Consider the following 14,098-nt stretch of genomic DNA (forward strand, 5'->3'; position numbering starts at 1 on the left):
ATTATTACATGTCCATGTGAGCTGTGTTATGTAGGTAAAACCTCTCGTTATCTCAGAGAATTAGTGAACATAGAAGTTGAATCAGGAGTAAAGACAGGGATTATCCAGTCGCAGTACATTGTAATGACCTAAAACATGACATTTCTACCTTTAGGTTGTGAGACATAGAGAAAGTCAAGATATCAGACAGGGGAGGTGATATAACACTGAGCTAATGAGAATGTTTTGGGATTTTCACCCTCCAGACATTATTCCCTAAAGGTCTTAATGATGAAATGTCCATGCATGTTATGTTGTAAATGTGAACATGAATTAATGCCTCCACTTCAGACTACTCTGACGTTTTTTCTTGAACGGAACCCAATGATTTATGAAAACTTACTTGATGTCCTCATTGTGGGTTTACAGACGTGTTCAGGGCCAGCCCTCCCAGTAGGCCGTCGCCTGTGGCAGCACTTGAATTTGAGGTGATATTTTGACAATTGTCTGCCGCCCTCCGGTGCCCCTGTTCGGTCACTACACCGCCCGCTGCGCCCCAGCCACCAGCTCATAGTGTTGCTACAGTCCCTCCCCCACGAATATTTAAAAAAAACAATGAGAAAAGAGGCACAATCTCTAAACCAAAGAAATATCTCTGGTGAAATGTATCAGTGTGCAGCAATGTCCATCAGCCGGTGTGGAGAATTACAAGCCTACGAGGACAAGCCATTCATTCACCGAGAACGACGAGCCCCCGTTAGCTGATTCTAGCAGCGAAGAGGACAAACCGGAGGAGTCCGAGCCATGCACTTCCACCGATGATGACAGCTCTCTGGCTGGACAAGAACAGGTGGTCGCACCAGGCCCAGCTACACCTCCAAACAATGCCGGAGAAGACCCTACTATCTTGGACCCAGACTCAGATTCGTCGCTCCCCGTCCCCGGTGACAGTGGTGCTGCTGCTGCTAAATCCGACTAAATCCGTCTATTATTTTGAGATTAATATGTAATGTGTTGAAATTATAAAATTCATTGGCCAATTCAGAAGGGGAGAGATACGCTTTGGAGGGAACTTCCTTTTTAAGGTACTGTAGCTCTCAAGACTAGAGTTTGTTTCAAGGATCAGTATTATAACTGGGCTGGTACTGCCTATCAGTCCACTGTCATTGGAGTGCTCTGTCCATAATGAGTCACCTGACACAGGATAGACCAGGCCTGTGTAATTCCAGTCCTCGTGGGCCTGATTGGTGTCACACTTTTGCCCCAGTCCCAGATAACACACCTGACTCCAATAATCAACTAATCATGATCTTCAGTTAAAAACGCAATTAGTTTAAATCAGGTGTGTTTGCTAGATGGGGTGGATGGGGGGAAAAGTGTGACACCAATCAGGCACACGAGGACTGGAATTACCCAGGCCTGGGATTGACTGAGAGAGAGACAGTTTCCCACTCCATCTTGGGGAGTGGTTAAATTTTGCCTACTCGCTAATTGGTTTAGATCTTCATTGTTGGGGTATCAATGAAAAGTCCATCTGGAGTACAGTAAATTGTAGCCTTCAGTTCAGTTAACCAGTCTCTACCTAGCAAGTTAAACGGTTGAGTGGGTGATTACAGAAAATCATGTTCAACATTGATCAGTCCTATGGAACAGGACATGGGTTTTGTTTCAACAGGTATTACCTGGGTGGTTTTCCTTTCATTCTGGATGAAGGCTCTGATTAACGTGGCGACAAAATGTTTTGTTGGAAGCTGTTTGAAAACTGATTATCTATACAGTATTATAATCTATAGGCTATCCAATTCCTGCTTGCAGGCTACCCAATTCCTGCTTGCAGGCTATCCAATTCCTACCTGCAGGCTATCTAATTCCTCCTAATATACTGGTCCAACAGTATGTTTCAGGTGATTATAGGTAAACCAATCCCTCCTAATATACTGGTTCAACAGGTGATTATAGGTAAACCAATCCCTCCTAATATACTGGTCCAACAGTATGTTTCAGGTGATTATAGGTAAACCAATCCCTCCTAATATACTGGTCCAACAGTATGTTTCAGGTGATTATAGGTAAACCAATCACTACTATAGGAGACACCACTGTGCTCCCATTGATCAATGTTAACCAGTTAGATTCATTATTATAAGGAAATTGTTCTGCCAAATTGAACACCAACATTTTGTGGCTGAGGAGGACAAGAGATCTTTCACCATTAAGGCTCAGCTGGAAAACACTGTCCTTCACAGAGATGTTTTTAATAAGGTCTCTTACCTTCTTTAAGTTGCGATCAGAGTGATGTCTGAGTCCATCTGGGTCACGGCACCAAATGTTGTAGAAAATTAGATCCAAAGATGAAGGCAGAGACTTTTTAATTGTATAGAAAGATCTTTAATCAAGCAGCTGCAGGGGAGATTATTCTCATTTCACAGGGAAGAACTCCCTGAGTAAATGGATCCATGTCCCTTATATAGTGAGAGGTGATAATACAATCAGATTGTTACACAACAGTTATTTATACCGGCAACAGTTATTTATACCAGCAACAGTTATTTATACCAGCAACAGTTATTTATACCAGCAACAGTTATTTATACCAGCAACAGTTATTTATACTAGCAACAGTTATTTATACCAGCAACAGTTATTTATACCAGCAACAGTTATTTATACCGGCAACAGTTATTTATACCGGCAACAGTTATTTATACCAGCAACAGTTATTTATACCAGCAACAGTTATTTATACCAGCAACAGTTATTTATACCAGCAACAGTTATTTATATCAGCAACAGTTATTTATACTAGCAACAGTTATTTATACCGGCAACAGTTATTTATACCAGCAACAGTTATTTATACCAGTGTCATGACGTTGCCCTCTGGGTTTTCTATGCACCATCCCCCGACCTCTATACTTCTGACACTGCTGTGGTATTGGCGGTCGTAAAATTCCAAAGGAGAATGTTCTGCCTCATAGCCCCAGTATAAAGAGACAGAGTGTTTTCATAGAGAGACAAAGGAATTCTTCCAACTCACATAATTGGAGAACCGGACGACATTTATGTTCTGGAGAAGGTATAAAGGATTGGTGAAGAATCCAGCTACGAACTGGTCCGCTTGGTACAATTTTATGATACTCATTAGAGACAATATTGCCATATTACCATAATAATGTTTATATAATAGCCTCAGCTATGAGACTTACATCTAAATGGCTGTATACAATGATTTAATAAGATTAAAGCTATTTGGAATATGTTGAGATGCTATATACTGATGTTAATGTGATAGAATTGTATTTCTGTACAAAGCTTAACTCTGTCAACGGCACGCCCCCAGGGACACAGACAGGACAAGGCGTCATGTGGCAGCCTTTTTACGTTCAGTATATAAGCCCCACACAGAATTACTTTCTTCAGACCAGGCCTCCACTCCGTTACGAGTTGGCCAATAGGTTTGACCATGCATTCCGCTACTGAACTTTAACCTCTTGACGCACGCCAAGGATAGGGGGCGCTACAGCGAATTTTGAAAAAAATACGTCCCCATTTTAAACGGCCTCCTACTAAAACTCAGAAGCTAGGATATGCATATAATTAGTAGATGTGGATAGAAACACCCTAAAGTTTCTAAAACTGTTTGAATGGTGTCTGTGAGTATAACAGAACTCATATTGCAGTCAAAATCCCGAGACAGATCCTAACAGGAAGTGGAAATCTGATTTTGTGGACTCACCTTCAGCACTTTGCCTATAAAACACACCGTGAGTTAGGATTCATTGAGCACTTCCTAAGGCTTCCACTAGATGTCACCAGTCTTTACAAAGTGGTTTGAGTCTTCTATGGTACAAACTGACCGAAAGAGAGGCTGTGGAACTTGGTCACAGGGGGAGGGCCATTACCATTATGACTCGGGCGCCCCTGGCTACCCGCCCCTTTCAAAACGTTTAGTAAGACAATGCAATCGTCCCTCTTGAATATTATTGAAGCTCTGGTTGAAAAAGGCCCTAAAGATTTATGTTATACAACGTTTGACATGTTTGAACAAACTTAAATATATATTTTTTGCACATTCGTGACGACAAGTCCCGCGCACTACGGTACATTTTGAGTAGCCTTCGGAACGCGCTAACAAGAAGAAGCTATTGGGACATAAATTATTAACTTTTTCGAACAAAACTACATTTGTTGTGGACCTGGGATTCCTGGAAGTGCCTTCTGATGAAGATAATCAAAGGTAAGGGAATATTTACAATAGTATACAAGAGTAGATTTGATATTAGATTGTTCCAAGATGGCGCTAACCTGTATCGTCTAGCCTATTTTTCTGAGCATAGCATCCCCTTTTATTGCAAAGTGTGATTTCCCAGTAAAGTTATTTTTAAATCTGGCAATGCGGGTGCATTCACGAGATGTTAATCTATAATTCTTTGAATGACAATATTACATTTAAAAAATATTTTAAAATAGTAATTTAGTAAATTGTAGCGCTGATTCACCGGATGCATTTGAGGGAAAATATTTTCTCAACATCACACGCCGATGTAAAATGCTGTTTTTATATATAAATATGAACTTTATCGAACAAAAGAATGCATGTATTGTGTAACATGATGTCCTAGGAGTGTCATCTGATGAAGATTGTCAAAGGTTAGTGCTGCATTTAGCTGTGTTTTGGTTATTTGTGACGCATGTGGTTGGTCGGAAAATGGCGATGTGGCTAGTTTGACGATGTACTCCTCTAACATAATCTAATGTTTTGCTTTTGCTATAAAGCCTTTTTGAAATCAGACAACGTGGTTCGATTCAGGAGAGTTGTATCTATAAAACGGTATAAAATAGTCTATGTTTGAAAAAAATATATATATATATTTCGTTATGGTTCGGTTATGAATATGGCGATATGATTTTTCACTGGATGTTGATCCCGCATGCGGCACGAGCGCTTCAAGAGGTTATAACCATACCACGTGGTTAAACTTTTAGACTATCGATACCGACAGAATAATAACAAGTCTTTGATATTAAGTACTAGTCTGCAGCTAGAAACTCGGTACCATTGAACGCGAAGACCGACGAAACATCCATTCTATAACGACATTAATGAATGTCGCTTTGAAACATCCATTCTAACCGAGAGAGAGAGAGAGAGAGAGAGAGAGAGAGAGAGAGAGAGAGAGAGAGGACGAAACTCTCCAACCAAGATCACGACGACACACTGAGCGTAAATATATATATTGATTGCAATTGTTTCCGAATGAGTGAGCGTTCATGTGCAAAGGTTTAGCATATCAATTGTTAATATTTATCAACTCTGTTGTGCCTTCTCAGCTGCCCCCAACCCCATTGTTTGTTCAACAAGCCGCCATGCCGGTTTAGCCCACTAGGGCACATTCCTCCACCATTTCTTTGTAACGATACCCACTGTTTTGTATGCTTTCTGTGAATTACTTAGTTTAGTAAATAAATGATTTTAAGACAATTGATGTATGGATGACTCTTAGTGAAGACTGCGTTCATGCAGATAACAACAATTTACGACATTTGGAATGAGACTGACGCGAGGTAAAGAATACACCATTTAAACCAGAAGATAATCGGTCAGATACTATAATATAATATATAATGTTATAATATAGGAAAGTTATATTAGGAAAATTATAACTTTGTAATCTGAATATTTTCCTTGGTGCCCTGATCTCCTAGTTAATTACAGTTAAACGATTAATCAGTAAAATCGCATAATAATAATTACAGAGAGTTATTTGATAAACATGTCTTCAGTTTAATGGTGCCCAAAGACACGACACCAGCAACAGTTATTTTCTACAAGCAACAATTCCAGAACACAATGGCCTTGTGTTTAGGTACAGACATACCAGGACTCTATGGAAGGCATGACATCACAGTCCAACACAGAACATGTCCATTGAGAAGTTACAACAATTCAACACTAATTCTGCCACCACACTAGTTCCCACTCAAATGTGAGGGGCTGATGCTCAATGGCTAAGACTCAAATTGCTAGGGGGGTGAAATGTAGGGAAACAGTAATTCTGCTGATAGATTCTACATGTATGAACGACACATTGATACATCCAGCCCAAAGTGGGAGGTTTAAAAATATACTTTCTTAGTCGCCAAAGCAACAGAGCTGGTCTTTAACCTTTATAACCCTTAAACTTGTTTAATTATAACCATTATAACCCTTATACCTTTTTATTATAACCATTATAACCCTTATTACTTAACCATTATAACCCTTGTAACTTAGGGGATGTGAACGCAATAGTTGTGGGAATTACCACTGGACAAAACTCATCACTTTTCATCACAGTCACAGTCACATCCATCCTCATCATCACATTCCTTTAACTCCCCTGATGTTCTCGCCATCTTATTGCTCCCTTCTCCGCTCCCCTCTCCGCTCCCTTCCCTGCCCCTCTTTTTCCCCGGCTCAACCTCTTCTACACCCTCTAAGTTCCTCCCTGTCTCGTCCTCTAATACACTCAGAATAACGGTTCTTGGACAGTTCTTTGGGAACACCTGAAAACCATCAACCTTGTAGCTGTTCTTCAACTCGCCTTCAAGTGCTCCCAAGGTTTCCGGTGTCAATGTTTTTTTGTTGGTGTCCTGTACGTTCTTACTCCAGTGTGCTTGGGCCACCCACTGTTTCAGGTTGTTGTTGTAACAGCAGTAGGCTGTCCACATGAGATCTGGGATGTTCACTCGGTTGTTCAGTGTGTTGCTCTTACTGGGAACTGCTCCAGTCACCACATAGGCCTTTATCTTGTTGTTGTTATCCTTACAGTTCTCCACAAGATATTTTCTGACTCTGCACTCCATTGTCTTCCAGCTGCCTCGGTTGAACTTTTCGTTCTGGGGAACGGCGTTTGTCAGGGTGAAAGTGGACCTCTTGGCAGCATCATCAAGTGCGTGTGAACATGGGAATAGGTGACCTCTGTCCAGATGCTTGTTGTTATTTTCGTAGTCTGTGTCCACAGCCTGGTGTGTGACAGCTTTATTATCCACCTTCATGTCAGGTTGTTTTTTTAGATCTTCAAGCTGCAGAAACATCAGTCAGACAATACAACTCTTTAACTAGTTTAGACATTACAACTCTTTAACTAGTTTAGACATTACAACTCTTTAACTAGTTTAGACATTACAACTCTTTAACTAGTTCAGACATTACAACTCTTTAACAAGTTTAGACATTAACTCAAAAAAGTCACAATTTAACAACCCAGAATTAAGCTGAAAGTGGTTGTAATAAAGGTGTATTATTGTGTCTCAAAGATACAGTATGTCTACAGCAGTAAACAAATACACATGTTGAATGAATAGAGATTAGAACTACCTGGGGCTCTATCATCCAGGACTGACTTGGTCTACCAACTACCTTACCAGTGAAGGTGTAGGCTGAGAAAACAGGGATCCTGTTTGTTGTGTCGTGGAGAGTTGCAAACCTGTACCTGTCCTTGTAAAACTGGCAAATCGGCTTGTAGCGGTTCTAGTCCTGGACTGTCCCACCAACCAAAATACCTGGGAGATTTGGAGTTGTCCCCTCCAGGAAGAACTTCTCACAATCTTTAACATCACTGAACTTCTCCACTACATGAGAGAGAGCAGGAAGAAGGAGAGAGAGAAGGAGGAGAGTAGAGAGATGATTCAATACCCCCATCATCACCTGAAGACTGAACACCACAGAGACAAAGATGAAGTTACAGAGACCAGTTGGTAGACTGGAGACTGTTGAGCTGAGTCAGGACAGACTGCTTTAAATAGTTATTTCAGAGACCAGTTGGTAGACTGGAGACTGCTGAGCTGAGTCAGGACAGACTGCTTTAAATAGTTATTACAGAGACCAGTTGGTAGACTGGAGACTGCTGAGCTGAGTCAGGACAGACTGCTTTAAATAGTTATTACAGAGACCAGTTGGTAGACTGGAGACTGCTGAGCTGAGTCAGGACAGACTGCTTTAAATAGTTATTACAGAGACCAGTTGGTAGACTGGAGACTGCTGAGCTGAGTCAGGACTGACTGCTTTAATAACCTCTTAAGGAGACGCCCCTTTAAAAAAAAAAAGTTGCCTAAAATGACATTCCCAAATCTAACTGCCTGTAGCTCAGGACCTGAAGCAAGGATATGCTGATTCTTGGTACCATTTGAAAGGAAACACTTTGAAGTTTGTGGAAATGTGAAAGGAATGTAGGAGAATATAACACAATAGATCTGGTAAAAGATAATACAAAGAAAAGAAAAAAACTTTATTTTGTATTTTTTTATACCATCATCAACTGTAGGCCTATTCCATATAAACTGCTCTAACTGTAGGCTTATTCCATATAAACTGCTGTAACTTTAGGCTTATTCCATATAAACTGCTGTAACTGTAGGCCTATTCCATATAAACTGCTGCAACTGTAGGCTTATTCCATATAAACTGCTGTAACTTTAGGCTTATTCCATATAAACTGCTGTAACTGTCGGCCTATTCCATATAAACTGCTGTAACTGTCGGCTTATTCCATATAAACTGCTGTAACTTTAGGCCTATTCCATATAAACTGCTGTAACTGTCGGCCTATTCCATATAAACTGCTGTAACTGTCGGCTTATTCCATATAAACTGCTGTAACTTCAGGCCTATTCCATATAAACTGCTGTAACTGTAGGCCTATTCCATATAAACTGCTGTAACTTTAGGCCTATTCCATATAAACTGCTGTAACTGTAGGCCTATTCCATATAAACTGCTGTAACTGTAGGCCTATTCCATATAAACTGCTGTAACTGTAGGCCTATTCCATATAAACTGCTGTAACTGTAGGCCTATTCCATATAAACTGCTGTAACTGTAGGCCGATTCCATGGATACTGCATGGTAATCAGACCTCCAGGCCTTTTAACAAGAACCACCACAGACGTTTTAATATAAATCATGTTCATTTCAGATTATAATGGTCCATGACTGCCATTGAGAATGTCATGTCCCCGTTCCTGGACTTTTTCTATATAAGTGTTTTAATACACTGATGTTGTTAGAATTTCAATATCACAAACAACATGTGTGTTAGGAGGACTCCATTTGAGGTCATTATGTTTGTTTTTCTCCCTGCCCCTCCTGTGTGTTAGGAGGACTCCATTTGAGGTCATTATGTTTGTTTTTCTCCCTGCCCCTCCTGTGTGTTAGGAGGACTCCATTTGAGGTCATTATGTTTGTTTTTCTCCCTGCCCCTCCTGTGTGTTAGGAGGACTCCATTTGAGGTCATTATGTTTGTTTTTCTCCCTGCCCCTCCTGTGTGTTAGGAGGACTCCATTTGAGGTCATTATGTTTGTTTTTCTCCCTGCCCCTCCTGTGTGTTAGGAGGACTCCATTTGAGGTCATTATGTTTGTTTTTCTCCCTGCCCCTCCTGTGTGTTAGGAGGACTCCATTTGAGGTCATTATGTTTGTTTTTCTCCCTGCCCCTCCTGTGTGTTAGGAGGACTCCATTTGAGGTCATTATGTTTGTTTTTCTCCCTGCCCCTCCTGTGTGTTAGGAGGACTCCATTTGAGGTCATTATGTTTGTTTTTCTCCCTGCCCCTCCTGTGTGTTAGGAGGACTCCATTTGAGGTCATTATGTTTGTTTTTCTCCCTGCCCCTCCTGTGTGTTAGGAGGACTCCATTTGAGGTCATTATGTTTGTTTTTCTCCCTGCCCCTCCTGTGTGTTAGGAGGACTCCATTTGAGGTCATTATGTTTGTTTTTCTCCCTGCCCCTCCTGTGTGTTAGGAGGACTCCATTTGAGGTCATTATGTTTGTTTTTCTCCCTGCCCCTCCTGTGTGTTAGGAGGACTCCATTTGAGGTCATTATGTTTGTTTTTCTCCCTGCCCATCCTTCTCCCGACAGATGCCTGCCCTCTTAGCAGCTGAGAGACAAATTCACCAGATGAACCTTGACCTGTTGCGATGTCGTAGTGAGGTTGATGGAGGAGCCTGTTGCAATAGCACTTTTGTTAGTTTAATGTAGTGTACCCTCTCGAGTTCTCCTACATGCTGAACCCTGACATCACCTACTGAGGAAACGACTTCCATCACATCATCAACCCTGACATCACCTACTGAGGAAACGACTTCCATCACATCATCAACCCTGACATCACCTACTGAGGAAACGACTTCCATCAAAGTATTTTTATGAATCCAGTACTAACAGCTTCATGAAACCAGTTATAACACCTTCATGAAACCAGTCCTAACACCTTCATGAAACCAGTCCTAACACCTTCATGAAACCAGTCCTAACAGCTTCATGAAACCAGTTATAACACCTTAATGAGTGTTGCAGTATCATTCACAACAACCTTCCTAATATATATTTAGGTATTCAACAACCTTCCTAACATATATTTAGGTATTCAACAACCTTCCTAACATATATTTAGGTATTCAACAACCTTCCTAACATATATTTAGGTATTCAACAACCTTCCTAACATATATTTAGGTATTCAACAACCTTCCTAACATATATTTAGGTATTCAACATCATTCCTAACATATATTTAGGTATTCAACAACCTTCCTAACATATATTTAGGTATTCAACAACCTTCCTAACATATATTTAGGTATTCAACATCATTCCTAACATATATTTAGGTATTCAACAACCTTCCTAACATATATTTAGGTATTCAACAACCTTCCTAACATATATTTAGGTATTCAACATCCTTCATAGGGGTGGTGCTCTGTGGATAACACATTGCTTCCAACTCCACGGTGTGTATCAGGGGGTTTGGCTGTGTGTGTGTGTGTGTGTGTGTGTGTGTGTGTGTGTGTGTGTGTGTGTGTGTGTGTGTGTGTGTGTGTGTGTGTGTATTTTTCCCTGAAATAATGGACTCCTCTGTGTGAAGATGAATCCTGTCTGGTATAATTAGTGGTCAGACTGGACAAGGAGGGTTGGATAAACTCCTCTGTGTGAAGATGAGTCCTGTCTGGTATAATTAGTGGTCAGACTGGACAAGGAGGGTTGGATAAACTCCTCTGTATGAAGATGAGTCCTGTCTGGTATAATTAGTGGTCAGACTGGACAAGGAGGGTTGGATAAACTCCTCTGTATGAAGATGAGTCCTGTCTGGTATAATTAGTGGTCAGACTGGACAAGGAGGGTTGGATAAACTCTGTATGAAGATGAGTCTGGTCTGGTATAATTAGTGGTCAGACTGGACAAGGAGGGCTGGATAAACTCCTCTGTATGAAGATGAGTCCTGCCTGGTATAATTAGTGGTCAGACTGGACAAGGAGGGTTGGATAAACTCCTCTGTATGAAGATGAGTCCTGTCTGGTATAATTAGTGGTCAGACTGGACAAGGAGGGTTGGATAAACTCCTCTGTATGAAGATGAGTCCTGTCTGGTATAATTAGTGGTCAGACTGGACAAGGAGGGTTGGATAAACTCCTCTGAATGAAGATGAGTCCTGTCTGGTATAATTAGTGGTCAGACTGGACAAGGAGGGTTGGATAAACTCCTCTGTATGAAGATGAGTCCTGTCTGGTATAATTAGTGGTCAGACTGGACAAGGAGGGTTGGATAAACTCCTCTGTATGTGGAACAGGTGGAACTATTTAGAATGTGTAACAATCAAACCTCCCTATTGGCTGTGTTCCACATTCTAAAGTAGAACCATCATTTTACTTGCTGAAATATTGTCCAGAACTGACGTCATTGGACAGAAAGGGAAACTCCTCCCCACACGCATGTTGAACAAATATAATGTATAAGGATTCCTGTAGTTTAATGAACTAAGAAATGTATTCATAGTATGTCATACATCATACAAGCCAACATTTAAGGCAACACTTTATATAAACAATTAACAAATAAATGTCCACACCTTTAAATCACAACTACAAAGGAACATTTATATGAAGTATAATTGTGTGACCTGCTTCAGCTGTTTAACATTTGTATGTAGTTGAAGAAGGTAAAAATGATTTACATAAGTGAAGCAGTCAGTTTAAATATTATCCATGAAGGTAGGGTAGACTGGGGAACAAAGTAACACAGGGTCAGTTGTAACAGATAAATAAGTCCAGTTAGAAACCAGGTAGAAAGCTCTTATTCAATGTGATAATGGTTGGTTAGTTTCTCTACATGACCAAGAGGTTTTGTTTAAAAAGAGTTTTGAGTCACTAAAGTAAATATGCTTGCTCCCTCTCCTTTTTTAAATGATTAACCTGTGGAAACTTTGCATACTGGGTCAATTATAACATTTAATTCCTGCCACTAGGCTACTACTACTCTAACACTGTGGAAGCCTGCACCAGTATTGTGTCTTTGTATTTTGTGTCAGCTTTTTTCTCCAAATGACAATCCTCAAAAGTCAATTGACCATTTAGCTTAATTTATTTCAATTTTATTTTAGTTCATTCATCAAATTCACAAGATCAACCTTAAACTGTGTCTTTGGAAACAAAATGAGTGAAATGTCATTTTAATTGTCAACTGACTGCTTAAGTAAGTCTTGTCTGAAACCAGAACGGCCCAAAGGGCAAGAGCCTATCTCTTGTTTCTGAAGCATGAAGCATTTTTTAGAGTCTTTGGTATGACTCAACCAGGGATCAAACCCCAAACCCCTATCAGGGTGGACACTCTACCCACAAGGCCACTAAGTTGGAAAATGACTGTTTCAAGTCAGATAATTATGCCAGACAAGACTCATTTAAACAAACAATTACAGGTTGATCTGGTCAATGTAATAAAACAACTGAAAAGGAAGTTGACTGCTTGCAGGCTGGGTGCTCTGTTAACTTCAGACACACCTTCTCCCAGATATCATGAGAGAATAGTTAATCATTCAGTAAGATAATGTTTACTCAGTGACATCCTGAGGCATTGATAGATCATGAGAGAGGAAGAAAAACTCTCAGTGTACACAGTCCCTACATCTGGGTTCAGCATCTAGGAGAACAGAGAGGGTTCATTCATTCTGCATTAAACTAACAAGTCAAGGTTCATCTTTTATTTATTTTATTTCACCTTTATTTAACCATGTAGGCATTTATAACTGCGACCTGGCCAAGATAAAGCAAAGCGGTTCGACAAATACAACAACACAGAGTTACACATGGAGTAAAACAAACATACAGTCAATAATACAGTAGAAAAATAAGTCTATATACAATGTGAGCAAATGAGGTGAGATAAGGGAGGTAAAGGCAAAAAAAGGCCATGGTGGCAAAGTATATACAATATAGCAAGTAAAACACTGGAATGGTAGATTTGTAGTGGAAGAAAGTGCAAAGTAGAAATAGAAATAATGGGGTGCAAAGGAGCAAAATAAATAACAAAATAAATACAGTAGGGGAAGCTGTAGTTGTTTGGGCTAAATTATAGATGGGCTATGTACAGGTGCAGTGATCTGTGAGCTGCTCTGACAGCTGGTGCTTAAAGCTAGTGAGGGAGATGAGTGTTTCCAGTTTCAGAGATTTTTGTAGTTCGTTCCAGTCATTGGCAGCAGAGAACTGGAAGGAGAGACGGCCAAAGGAGGAATTGGCTTTGGGGGTGACCAGAGAGATATACCTGCTGGAGCGCGTGCTACAGGTAGGTGCTGCTATGGTGACCAGTGAGCAGAGATAAGGGGGGACTTTACCTAGCAGGGTCTTGTAGATGACCTGGAGCCAGTGGGCTTGGCGACGAGTATGAAGCGAGGCCCAGCCAACGAGAGCGTACAGGTCGCAGTGGTGGGTAGTGTATGGGGCTTTGGTGACAAAACGGATGGCACTGTGATATACTGCATCCAGTTAATTGAGTAGGGTGTTGGAGGCTATTTTGTAAATGACATCACCGAAGTTGAGGATCGGTAGGATGGTCAGTTTTACGAGGGTATGTTTGGCAGCATGAGTGAAGGATGCTTTGTTGCGAAATAGGAAGCCAATTCTAGATTTAACTTTGGATTGGAGATGTTTGATGTGAGTCTGGAAGGAGAGTTTACAGTCTAACCAGACACCTAGGTATTTGTAGTTGTCCACATATTCAGTCAGAACCGTCCAGAGTAGTGATGCTGGACGGGCGGGCAGGTGCAGGCAGCGATCTGTTGAAGAGCATGCATTTAGTTTTACTTGTATTT

The 14,098-nt window shown here is 40.7% G+C and overlaps 1 protein-coding gene across 1 annotated transcript; it reads right to left on the reverse strand.

Moving 5' to 3' along the window:
• Nucleotides 1–5,740: 5,740 nt before the first annotated feature.
• LOC123738288 (uncharacterized) lies at nucleotides 5,741–8,019 on the reverse strand. The gene is made up of 2 exons (XM_045713347.2): nucleotides 7,340–8,019; nucleotides 5,741–7,044 (listed from the first exon to the last, which is right to left on the reverse strand). Exons 1-2 carry the CDS (start codon nucleotides 7,352–7,354, stop codon nucleotides 6,301–6,303), a joined length of 759 nt encoding a protein of 252 aa, XP_045569303.2. The 5' UTR covers nucleotides 7,355–8,019; the 3' UTR covers nucleotides 5,741–6,300.
• Between the last annotated feature and the right edge of the window lie 6,079 nt (nucleotides 8,020–14,098).

The sequence above is a fragment of the Salmo salar genome, chromosome 18 (assembly GCF_965601325.2).
Source record: "Salmo salar chromosome 18, fSalSal1, whole genome shotgun sequence".
NCBI lineage: Eukaryota > Metazoa > Chordata > Actinopteri > Salmoniformes > Salmonidae > Salmo > Salmo salar.